Source organism: Thamnophis elegans, chromosome 7 (assembly GCF_009769535.1).
Source record: "Thamnophis elegans isolate rThaEle1 chromosome 7, rThaEle1.pri, whole genome shotgun sequence".
Classification (NCBI taxonomy): domain Eukaryota; kingdom Metazoa; phylum Chordata; class Lepidosauria; order Squamata; family Colubridae; genus Thamnophis; species Thamnophis elegans.
In genome coordinates this window covers 48,223,440-48,235,094 of record NC_045547.1, presented here as the reverse complement: position 1 = coordinate 48,235,094, position 11,655 = coordinate 48,223,440, and the positions used below count along the sequence as shown (strand labels likewise).

General features: G+C 42.1%; 1 protein-coding gene across 4 annotated transcripts in view; it reads right to left on the bottom strand.

The window, feature by feature from the left end:
• Positions 1-7,086: 7,086 nt before the first annotated feature.
• The window catches only part of MDM1 (Mdm1 nuclear protein), a 41,064-nt gene continuing 36,495 nt past the window's right edge, over positions 7,087-11,655 (bottom strand). For all 4 annotated transcript variants that reach the window (XM_032221006.1, XM_032221007.1, XM_032221008.1 and 1 more), the window contains one exon: positions 7,087-7,583. In XM_032221006.1, coding sequence (XP_032076897.1) covers positions 7,468-7,583 — 116 coding nt within the window. In that variant the 3' untranslated portion in view covers positions 7,087-7,467. The remainder of the gene's footprint in view (positions 7,584-11,655) is intronic.

Below are 11,655 nucleotides of genomic sequence, written 5' to 3'. Positions count from 1 at the left end.
GATTCTAAAGTAACGTTAGCATAAATTTGATAGTGGTTAAAAGAATGCGGAATGATTTATGTTGTTTAAACTTTGTTAGATGGGACTATTTTAAAATAGAAGGTTAACTGATTCCTGCTGAAAGTATTATTTGAATATGATCCATGCTATTTAACTTTTATTTGAAGGGAAAGTTGGTTGTAATAGTTTTGAGTTACATTTCAAATAAACGCTAGTATAAATTTGATAGTGGTAAATATTAGACAAGCAAGAGATGAGGGTAAAATGCATGTGGAATGAACTACGTTATTTGAGGTAAATACCAGACAAGCAAGGGAAGAGGGCAAAATTTATGTTGTTTAAAGCTTATTAGAATAAGAAGCCGCTTGGGATTATCTTAAGATAACTGTAAAAAGAATGCGGAATGATTTATGTTGTTTAAACTTTGTTAGAAGCGACTACCTTAAAATAGAAGGTTAACTGATTCTTGCTGAAAGTATTATTGGAATATGTGGAATGATTTATGCTACAAATCGCTCTGAGTTATATTTTAAACAAATGGTAGTATAAATTTGATAGTGGTAAATATCAGACAAGTGGGGGATGAGGGTAAAATACATGTGGAATGAACTAAGTTATTTAAATTCTATTAGAAGGGGAAGTCGGTTGGAATTATCTTAAGATAGAAATTGATTCCTGTGTAAAGTAATATCTGATCTACGCTGCTTAACTTTATTAAGAAGGGGAAATCTGGTTAGATTATTTTGAATTACTGTTTGAAAAAGGGGTAAAGAAAGATCACTTACGTTGTTTAAATTTTACTAGAAGGGAAAGTTTGATTACTTGTCTGTAAAGTTATATTTGAATATATGGCATGAACCACGTTGCTTAAATCTTATTGGAAGGGATCATAAGGTTTAGGAAGGGAACGGGAGAGCCTACAGAAGGTCGGGGTAAATAGCAAAGAAGTAAGAGATGAGAATAAAATATAGATAGAATGATTTATACTATTTAAGCATAGATAAAGATGGGGGGCTGAGATCAACACAAAGAGTGGTTTTTTTTTTGTTTTTTTCCTTTTTTTTTTTTTTTTTTTTTTCTTTCTCTGCTTTTCTTTTTTTTTTTTTTTATATATTACTTTTATTTTTTAATCCATATGTATACAAGATATTTTAGATAGAAGGTAGTGCCAGGTGTGGGCCCTGGGAAGTCGGGAGGATTAGGGATGGGGATTGTGGGGGGTGGGGTGGGGGGGTGTTAATATAGTTTTAATAAGAACAAGAATGTATTTATATACGGTGGTTCTTTTATATACGGTGTATATACGGTGGTTCTTTTTATTATTATTATTATTATTATTTTCCTTGGTTCACTTTACTTTTATCAGATCAAACAATACTCGAATAAAGGCATACACCAAGGAGGGAGGTAGAGGGAAGGAAGAGGGAGGAGTAAGGAAGGAGTAAGGGGAATGTAAGGAGTAAGAGGAATGTAAGGAGGGTGTCTGGGGAGTAAGGGGAGAAGGAAGGTTTGAGGGGAAAGGGAAGTAGGAGGGGAGTGTTAGAGGGAGAAAGGAAAGTTGGAGGGGGTAGATGGGGTGTATGGAGGATGCAAGGGTTAGGTGGGGTTGTGAATGATGAGTTGTGTTTCCTTTTTATTTGTTCGTTTTATTCCCTTTTTCTTTTTTTTTCTTTTCTTATAGTAAATACCCTGTATATAAATGATTGCAAATGGAATGTGAAAATTGAATAAAATATTTTATACAGAAAGTTACATCACTGAAAAAGGTGACATGACTATCTTTCACACGTACAACTGTTCTAGCTTCCTCGTGGTCACATGCTTTACATCCAAAAGCTTGAGAACTGACTCACCTTTATGACTGTCACAGTGTCCAGCAGTCATGTAATCCCCTCTTGCAACCTTCTGACAAGCAATATCAATTCATTTATCCACCATGCTATTAATTTAACAGCTGAAGTGATTCACTTAACAAATGTGGCAAGAAAAGTCGTAAAATGGAGCAAAAGTCACATAACAAATTTCTCACAACATAAATTTTGGGCTTAATTATGGTCCTTAAGTTGAGGACTACCTGCATTTAAAGATAGCCAACATAAAAACTGATAGAGGTGGGTACATTTCTTCACTCTTTGGTTTAGCAGAAATGTCAAATGTGGCTCAAAACGTACAAGTATAATCTTTTGATTAAAACTTTATTCAAACTACCAGATACTAAAGATTTCACAACTTTAATTATTCTATTCAGCTAACTCTAGCCATCTATGCTTTACATGGCTATTAGTGTGAAACAGAATGTTGCCTATCCTATTCAGGTGCTTCATCAGCCGAGAGCTCAGAGAAGGGGTGGGGGTGTGGCCATTGTTATCCGAGAGTCTCTAGTTCCTCGTAGGATCCCTGCTCCGGAGCTTGTCGGGTGTGAGTCCCTGCTGGTGAAGTTGGACCTCAAGGGTCAAGTGGGTTTGCTGCTAACGTACCTGCCTCCCAACAGCGTTGCAGCAGCCCTCCCCTCGCTCCTCGAGTCGGTAGCCGAGCTGGCAGTTGAGTTCCCCAGGCTTATGGTTCTGGGGGATTTCAATTTGCCTTCGCTCGGTGAACACTCTGATGGAGCGCAGGAGTTCATGGCTTCCATGACAACCATGGGCTTGACCCAAGTAATCCGGGGACCAACCCACTCAGCGGGTCACACACTTGACCTCGTATTTCTCTCGGAGCAGTGGAATTGCGATCTTGGTCTGTGGGGTAGTGAGATCTTACCCCTGTCATGGTCGGACCACTACCTACTGAGGCTTGACTTTCGGAGACCAAACCCCCACTGTAGGGAGGAGGAACCGACCAGGTGGTTCCGCCCCAGGCGACTTATGGACCCTTTGGGGTTCCAGACGGAGCTTGGGGTTATTCCTGATACTCTCGCCCGCAGTCCGGCGGAGACTCTGGTTGCTGCCTGGAATTCGGCAGCGACGGAGTCTCTAAACCGGATTGCGCCTCTACAGCCGCTCCGAGGCAGTGGATCCAGGAGGGCTCCTTGGTTTACTGAGGAACTCCGGGAGATGAAGCGCCGAAAGAGACGCCTAGAGCACCAATGGAGATCCAGTAAATCTGAATCGAGCCGAGCACTTTTAACAGCTTGCATCAGAGAGTACATCAGGGAAATCAGGACGTCAAAGAGAACACATATTGCCTCTCTGATTGCGTCCGCCGAGTCGCGCCCAGCCGCCCTGTTCAGGATAACCCATTCCCTCCTAAATAGGAGGGATACGGGGGATCCTTTGCAGGGTAGGGCTGAGGATTACGTCCAATTCCTCGCGGACAAAGTTGCTCGCTTTCGGGCGGACCTGGACTCCAATTCTGCAGAACCAGCTGAGGCACTAAGGGATAATCTGGTAAGCCATCGCTGGATTGATTTTCAAGCTGTTACCCCTGAGGACGTGGACAAGGCGATGAGAGCTGTAGGTGCCTCCACATGCGTGCTGGACCCGTGCCCCTCCTGGCTGGTTGTTAACAGCAGGGAGGTGACACGGGGCTGGATCCAGGCGGTTGTTGCCGCCTCCTTACGGGAGGGGGTCTTTCCCCCCGCATTAAAGGCGGCGGTGGTGAGACCCCTCCTGAAGAAACCATCCTTGGATCCAGCCGTACTAAACAACTATCGTCCAGTCTCCAACCTCCCCTTTGTGGGGAAGGTTGTTGAGAAGGTGGTGGCCTTTCAGCTCCAGCGGTCCTTGGAGGAAGCCAGTTATCTGGATCCATTCCAGTCAGGCTTCAGGCCTGGCTACAGCACAGAAACCGCTTTGGTCGCATTGACCGATGATCTCTGGAGAGCCAGGGATGGAGGCCACACCTCCATCCTGGTACTCCTTGACCTCTCGGCGGCTTTCGATACCATCGACCATGGTATCCTTCTGCGACGACTGCGGGAGGTGGGGGTGGGAGGCACTGTCTTACGGTGGTTCTCCTCTTACCTCTCGGACAGGTCGCAGTCGGTGTTAGTCGGAGGGCAGAGATCGACCCCTAGGCCCCTAGCGTATGGGGTGCCGCAGGGTTCAGTCCTGTCCCCCCTTCTTTTTAATATCTACATGAAACCGCTGGGAGATCATCCGACGGCACGGGATAAAATACCACCAATATGCAGACGATACACAGCTGTATCTGTCCGCCCCGTGCCAACTCAATGAAGCGATGGACGTGATGAGCCAGGGCCTTGAAGCTGTTAGACTGGATGGGGGTTAACAAGCTTGTACTCAATCCAGATAAGACCGAGTGGCTGCTGTGCTTCCCTCCCACTAATTGGCCAAGTGTTCCATCTCTCAGGCTGGGGGGTCAAATTATATGCCCCTCAGACAGGGTCCGCAACTTGGGAGTCCTCCTGGACCCACAGCTGACTTTTGAACACCATTTGTCAGCTGTGACCAGGGGGGCATTTGCCCAGGTCCGCCTGGTGCACCAGTTGCGCCCCTACCTGAACCGGGAGGCTCTCACAACAATCACTCGTGCCCTTGTGACCTCTAGGCTGGAGTACTGCAATGTGCTCTACATGGGGCTGCCCTTGAAGAGCATTCGGCGACTTCAGCTGGTCCAGAATGGGGCCACGCGGGCAATCGTGGGTGCACCTCGTTTCACCCACGTAACACCTATCCTCTGCAAGCTGCACTGGCTGCCTGTTGGTCTCCGGGTGCGCTTCAAGGTGCTGGTTGTCACCTATAAAGCCCTTCATTGTATTGGATCTGGGTACTTGAGACACCGCCTACTGCCAATTACCTCCACTAGACCAATAAGATCGCATAGATTAGGCCTCCTCTGAATTCCATCAGCCAGCCAATGTCAACTGGCAACTACCCGGAGGAGAGCCTTCTCGGTGGCTGCTCCGACCCTCTGGAATGAACTCCCCGTGGAGATCCGGACCCTCACCACCCTCCAGACCTTCCGTGCTGCCCTCAAAATCTGGCTGTCCCAGCAGGCCTGGGGCTAATGATTTTAACCCCACCCGAATGGTATGACTGTTGTGCTTTTTTAAATAATGTACTGTCTTCATGTTTGTAACTTGTTTGTCTTCCCCTCCCCCTGAATTGTGAGCTGCCCTGAGTCCCCTCAGGGAAAAGGGCGGCATACAAATAAAGTATAACTAACTAACTAACTAAACTAAACTATTTCTTAATAAATTTAAAATATCTTCAATTATGCTTCTAACCTTTTCAGAAGATGGAGTGATTATAAATGCTACAATGCAGCAACTGTGTCATAACCACATTTCTGGGTTGTAATATATAATTCAAATTAGAGAGATTAGATATATGGGCAGAAGTGCCAGAAAACTGAATGAATCAATATTTCCAGGAACACCTCGCTAAGAAAATGGTGCACTCATTCTGCTTGGCAGACAGAATTAAATAAGCAAAAACCTCATTTATTGTATTCAAAATAAAGCAATTGTTTGTTTGGTCCCAAAGTGAAAGATCAAAATTTGCAAAGATAATCAATTTGTTACATTAATGAATCAGTTGGGCTCATTTTCAGGTAAACCAGACTGAATGCTTCAACAGCAATTTTTCAGTCATTATTTCTTTTTGTTAAATTAATGTTTATACATTCAACATTTCTTCCTCAACTAAAACTATCTCATAAAATTGATTTTTGCAGAGTTGAAAATGAAATTATCTGATCTACACATAATTTCTGGATTGATATGCAAATGAAGACACCAAGATTTTCTGTTTCTCTAAATGTTTCAATTCATTTCCAATCACTTTAAATGTATTAGTACATAGTTGAAATACAAATTTTAAAATAAAACAAAAATTTGAATTAACTGAAATTTATGTTGAAATGATACTGCAAGTGAATCATAGAAATGAGGTACAGATGTGAACATTTCTAATTAAGATTTTTTTGTACACAAATATATTACTCCATTTTTAAAGCATGTACAACTTGATTTCTCATCATACAAATCTAACCATCTTTGAAATATTACAGAACAGTCAAGGTTTTTTGCACAAATTCTATCTTTTTAATGTTTAAATATAAGAATATTAATATGTGAAAAGAACTAATTATATGCTGTATATTTACTATAATTTTCATTCTAGTTTAAAACAATGCTTTACAATAATGCAATAATCACATCAAGAAAATTTCTGAATTATTAAAGTATAAGACCAACAATATATTGCTTCTAGAACTTGCTGGATTCAACCATTTCTCTTGCCACTAGTCATTATGAAATTATTAAACTTAGTGTCCAATAGCTAGGGAACCACATCCCTAATTCATCTTTTTCAAATTACCACAGAATTTGGGGAAGAATATATAGTCCCTAAACTTAATATTTAAAACAAATTTTGATCTTAGTTTGGCTAAGGATTCTCATGTACAAAATCTACAACTAGCTTAGGATTTAAACCCAAGAAAATATATTGCCAAGAACGTATCTTCTCTGAAATTTTGAACTATCACACAAGAGTAATACATGCTCATGTGCTTTATTATACAAGTCATGTTAATATTACAATCTGAAAAGCAACAGACTTCAGTTTTAAGCTAGTCATCATGATATAAATATTGAGCTAAAGGAAAATGGTGAGCAATACTGAATTGCCAAAGTATTTGAAAATTGACTATGACATTAATATTTGTGACTGTATTGTTCATGATAATTTCATAATAGAAACTGCTTTAAAAAAATTCCCCAACTTGGTTTCTTTCAAAATTTTCTGAACTATAATTCCCAGAATTCCCAACAACATGGCTATTAGTCCTAATGGCTGAGAAGTATAGGAGTACTAATCTTAAAAGATCATCCAATTGGGCAAATTAGTTTAGTGTTTTAGAATAATAAAACTGTATTTGATCTATCAAAAACATAAACTGATTATTCATGCTGGAACACAGAGATTAATAATAAAGAATCCAACTAAAAGTTATATATAAATATAATGAATGAAGGTTTCTAAATAATATATTTAATCTTGCTGAATAATACAAAAATAGCACAAATAATCCTTAGTTGCTAAGTAAGCAATATAAAGGTAGCAGGTAGTTTATTCTTGTTTCATCTTTTTTTGCTTCCACATAACTTTTTCATTATTGAGTTGTTGGCTATGTTTAATGTTCATTTCTGTTAGAAGATCAAAGACTTTTTGAAACTTGTAATACGGCACCATTTCACTGCTTTTTAAAAGTGATATGGAGTCCTTTGGAATTCATTAAGTAAAAATAGCTTATGATGTAATCTATTTGTTTGTAATGCTTTTTTGACAGTGAGGTAGAATACAGATTTTGAATAAGTTAATATTTCAAATCAAGCACTTAACTATTAAGCCAAATCAAAAAGAGTATTTGAATATCCAGCATTTTTATATCAGATCCTTTCCTTTTTTATTAGTTAAAAAAAACCTGGTATTTAACTATTTTTTTCTAGAAAAAATTAAAATACTCTACTATAAAACGAATTGCAAGCACAGCAAAATTCAATCACATCTTGCCCCAGAAATTTTCTTTTCTTCTTTGAGCTCGTTCTAGAACCTGAGATGCAAGAGAACCAGAAGCAGCAGATCGAGCAGATAACTGGGACAGTCGGTCATCATCATCTATAAGTACAAGGAGCAATAATGATATGAAAATTAGTATGAAACATACCTAAAATATAGATAACAAAAAACATTAGTGAAATAAACATTGTCTAAAGTCAGAACGCGATCTCTAACTAGCATACACTACACTGCATGGCTAATTATGGGAAGACAAAATGGGCCAGTGAATAACACTTCAATATTTTGTTTTGGAGAATATTTGAGAAGTTAAAAATAACAGAAGGAAATTATTTAAATAAATCAGGATTGAAGAACAATCAGCAATATTTTACTAATGATTTGATGGTCAAAACAAAATAAAGGGATTTATGAAAACTGCATCTAGATACAGGTATACATGAGGACTTCTGATGAATAATCTCATAAATTCTAGAGGGTTCTGAATACAGTTCTGCACAGACATAGAATCAATTTAAATGAATTATAATTCATAGATTCACAGATTTAAATTCACAGATTTTCTGGATAAACATTTAAACTGAACAGCGGGGACAGAGGATTAATTGATACAGAACATTTCTGTCCCCAGCAATCTAAAATTCTTAGGGTTATCAGTGCATGTAACATAGATGTTTGTGCGGGTAAGACTATCACTCTTGCTGTCAAGCAAAACCAAGTATTTAATAGTGAGTGCCATACCATGTGCATGAATCATACAAGTAGCAAGAAAATAGGGGCAATCAGGCAAAACACAGGTTATGTAGACAGTAAGCACAGGGTCAATCAAAATGGACTCAAATGTCTATACACCAATGTACAGAGTATGAGGAATAAACAGGGTGAATTAGAAATTCAAGTAAATGAGGGCAGATACAATATTGTTGCCATTACAGAAACTTGGTAGGATGAAACCCACAAATGGAACATACAGCTAGAAGGATTTAAATTATTTAAAAGAAATAGACCAAATAAAAGAGGAGGTGGAGTTGCACTATATATAAGAAATAACTACATATCTACAGAAATAGAGCACAATAATGATGAGAACTATATTGAATGCATTTGGGTCAATATTAAAGGTTGGGTGGGAAATGACATTGCCATAGGTCTATACTACAGGCCACCCAACCAAGCAGAGGAAGTAGATGAACTTTTTGCTAGACAGCTAACTAAGATACACCACAATAGTAATGGGGGATTTTAACTACCATGACATCAACTGGGAAACAAACTCTGCACCAAGTGGAAGATCCAACAGGTTCCTAACGAACCTAGCAGACAACTTTGTTTCCCAAAAAGTAGAGAAGGGAAGAAGGGGATCAGCCATATTGGACTTAATTCTCACTAACAGAGAGGAAATGATAGAAAGTGTTGAAGCCACAGGAACCCTGGGGGCAAGTGACCATGCAATATTGGAATTCAACATTATGCAAACACAAGTAGTAGAGTCTTGGACTTTTAAGAGAGCTAATTTCAATAAGCGCAGAGAGAGCTTGGGAAGAATTCCATGGATGAGAATCCTCAAGGGGAAAACAACTCAAGAAGCTTGGGAAATTTTGAAAAATGAGATTATAAAAGCCCAGTCTAGCACAATACCAATGAAGAAGAAAAATAACAGCTCCCAAAAGAAATCAGCATGGCTGCATAAGGAACTCTCTGACAAATTGAAAGACAAAAAAGAATAAAAAGCGGGACATAAATAAGGCAGAATATCAGCAAATAGCCCGAGCCTATAATGATGAAGTGAGGAAAGCTAAGGCTCACAATGAAGAAAGGCTTACCACAAAAGTAAAATATAACAAAAAACGCTTCTCCCAACATGTTAAAAACAAGAAAAAAGGAAACAATTGGTCCATTGCTGGGAGAAAGTGGCAAGAAGGTGACAAGCAACATGGAGAAAGCAGAACTATTTCTACTTATTATGCAAATTATTATTTTCCGTCTAAATCTTACTTACTACTGCGTTTGAGGAGAACTTTGGGGAGATGTTTTTCCTTTTGAGGGTATGCAGGGGGTACCCTATACCATCATCAGTTCCAGGTCCAGCTATGGGAACTTCCTGGGACCTCGGGGGGTACTCTTGAGCTGCGATTTCCTGCCCTGTAGCCGGAACGTTGAGTGAAACGGGGTGGTTGGCGGTGAATGGAGAATAGAGAGCGTTTTTCTGCTGCCGCCGTGGGTGTGATCGGCGGCGGGGCGGGGCTCCCTACCTAGGGTTTCTGCCGCTGTCGGTGCTGCTGCCCACGCCGTGGTATTATCCCGGTTGCTCCCCTTTGCTTATGGATGTGATAGACTGGATTAGTGGGGGAGTGGCTGAGGCGCCTGGCATGGGCATTGATGCCAGCGGAAGATGGCTTCGGTAGTTGGTGTGGGCACAGTTGGAGCGGGGGGGCTCCTGTTGTGCCCCCCACTATCACCGCCATTGCCTGGGCCACCGTACTGTGCCATTTGGCCTCTCCCCTTGTGACGCTATGAACTGTGTTAACAGAGACGGATATGAGTGCAGCTGACATGGACACGGCACGGATCAGTCGTTGGAGTTGTTGGAGCAACCGCTGCTGCCGCCGCTGTCCTCACCACCACCATCATTGGCCACTTCACCAACCCGCAATTTATTATCTGCTGCAATTTTGATATCTGACCGTTACCCTTACATATTGTCTTCAACATCAACCACGGATATGATGGACATAGGTCTCCCGCTACTCCTTTGAACACTGTCGGCTGCCCCCCCCCCCCCGTGGATATGTCAGCTCCCCGTTCCATCCCCCTGTGATGTCACTCCGTTTTGGTTGATGCCACTCTCTCCTCAATATTATACTGCGACAGAACTTTACTCCTGTTGTGCCCCCTGTTGAGCCAAGGTGGCGCAGTGGTTAAATGCAGCACTGCAGGCTACTGCTAGATCAGCAGGTCAGCGGTTCAAATCTCACCGGCTCAGGGTTGACTCAGCCTTCCATCCTTCCGAGGTGGGTAAAATGAGGACCCAGATTGTTGGGGGCAATATGCTGACTCTCTGTAAACCGCTTAGAGAGGCCTGAAAGGCCTATGAAGCGGTATATAAGTCTACTGCTATTGCTATTGCTACTCCCTTTGGGAACTCCCCCTTTCCTGGGGACGGCCCTCTTGCTTATCAAGACACTTTCTTAATGACAGGTCTTGGGATCCCGTGAGGTGGCATGCGAAAAAGAGGCTTCTTAGGGGTTTTTTGTAGGGTTTTTTAAATCAAATTTTAAGGGGTGGGCGGAGGGGTTGATTCTGGTATTTCACTGGGTCAGAGGCCGCAAAGGCACAACATGGTCCAAGGCAATGGCTCAGACAGATTTGGGGGGGGGGGAGTCTGCCAGGAGACAGGGCAGAGCTAACTAATGGGTGCGGGTCGGGAGTGCTGGAAAGGGTTGGGATTCCAGGGGAGACATTAAACCATTCAATTGGGAGGGTTGCCATCTCTATTGTATGTGGGAGGAGCAGATACGATGGAGACCTTGGGCCAAATTATGTTCAGGAGACGCGGGTTTGCTGTTTAAGAGCAATTGCGTGCTCCGACCCTCATTGCCCCTCTCGCACCCCTGGGTGCTCGGGATTACAGCGTCTCTGGCTGGTATCACTTAACGCCAGGTCTGTGGTACATAAGGCTCCCCTCATTTACGACTTCATACAAGAGGGGAGAGCGGACCTGCCGTGCATTATGGAGACCTGGTTGGGCCATGAGGGGGGTATTCCCCTCGTTGAATTATGCCCACCAGGCTTCCAGGCATTTCACCAGCCGAGAGCCCAGGGCAGGGGGGGGGGGTGGCGGTGGTTATTAGGGAAAATCTTGGACCTCAGATAGGAGGGTGTGAGTCCCTTTTTGTGAAATGGGGCCTTGGAGTCCAGGTGGGCCTTTTTGTTACGTACCTGTCTCCCTGTTACATTTCATTGGCCCTGCCGGAGCTGCTGAATGTGTTATCCAGATTGGCGGTTGATTTCTCCAGGCTTATGGTTGTGGGGGATTTCAATCTGCCTTCCATTGGCGAGACATCCGAGTCAGCTCGGGAGTTCATGGCTTCCATGATGGCTATGGACCTAACTCAGTTAATTCAAGACCCCACTCATAACGGGGGGCATACGCTCGACCTGATTTTGGATG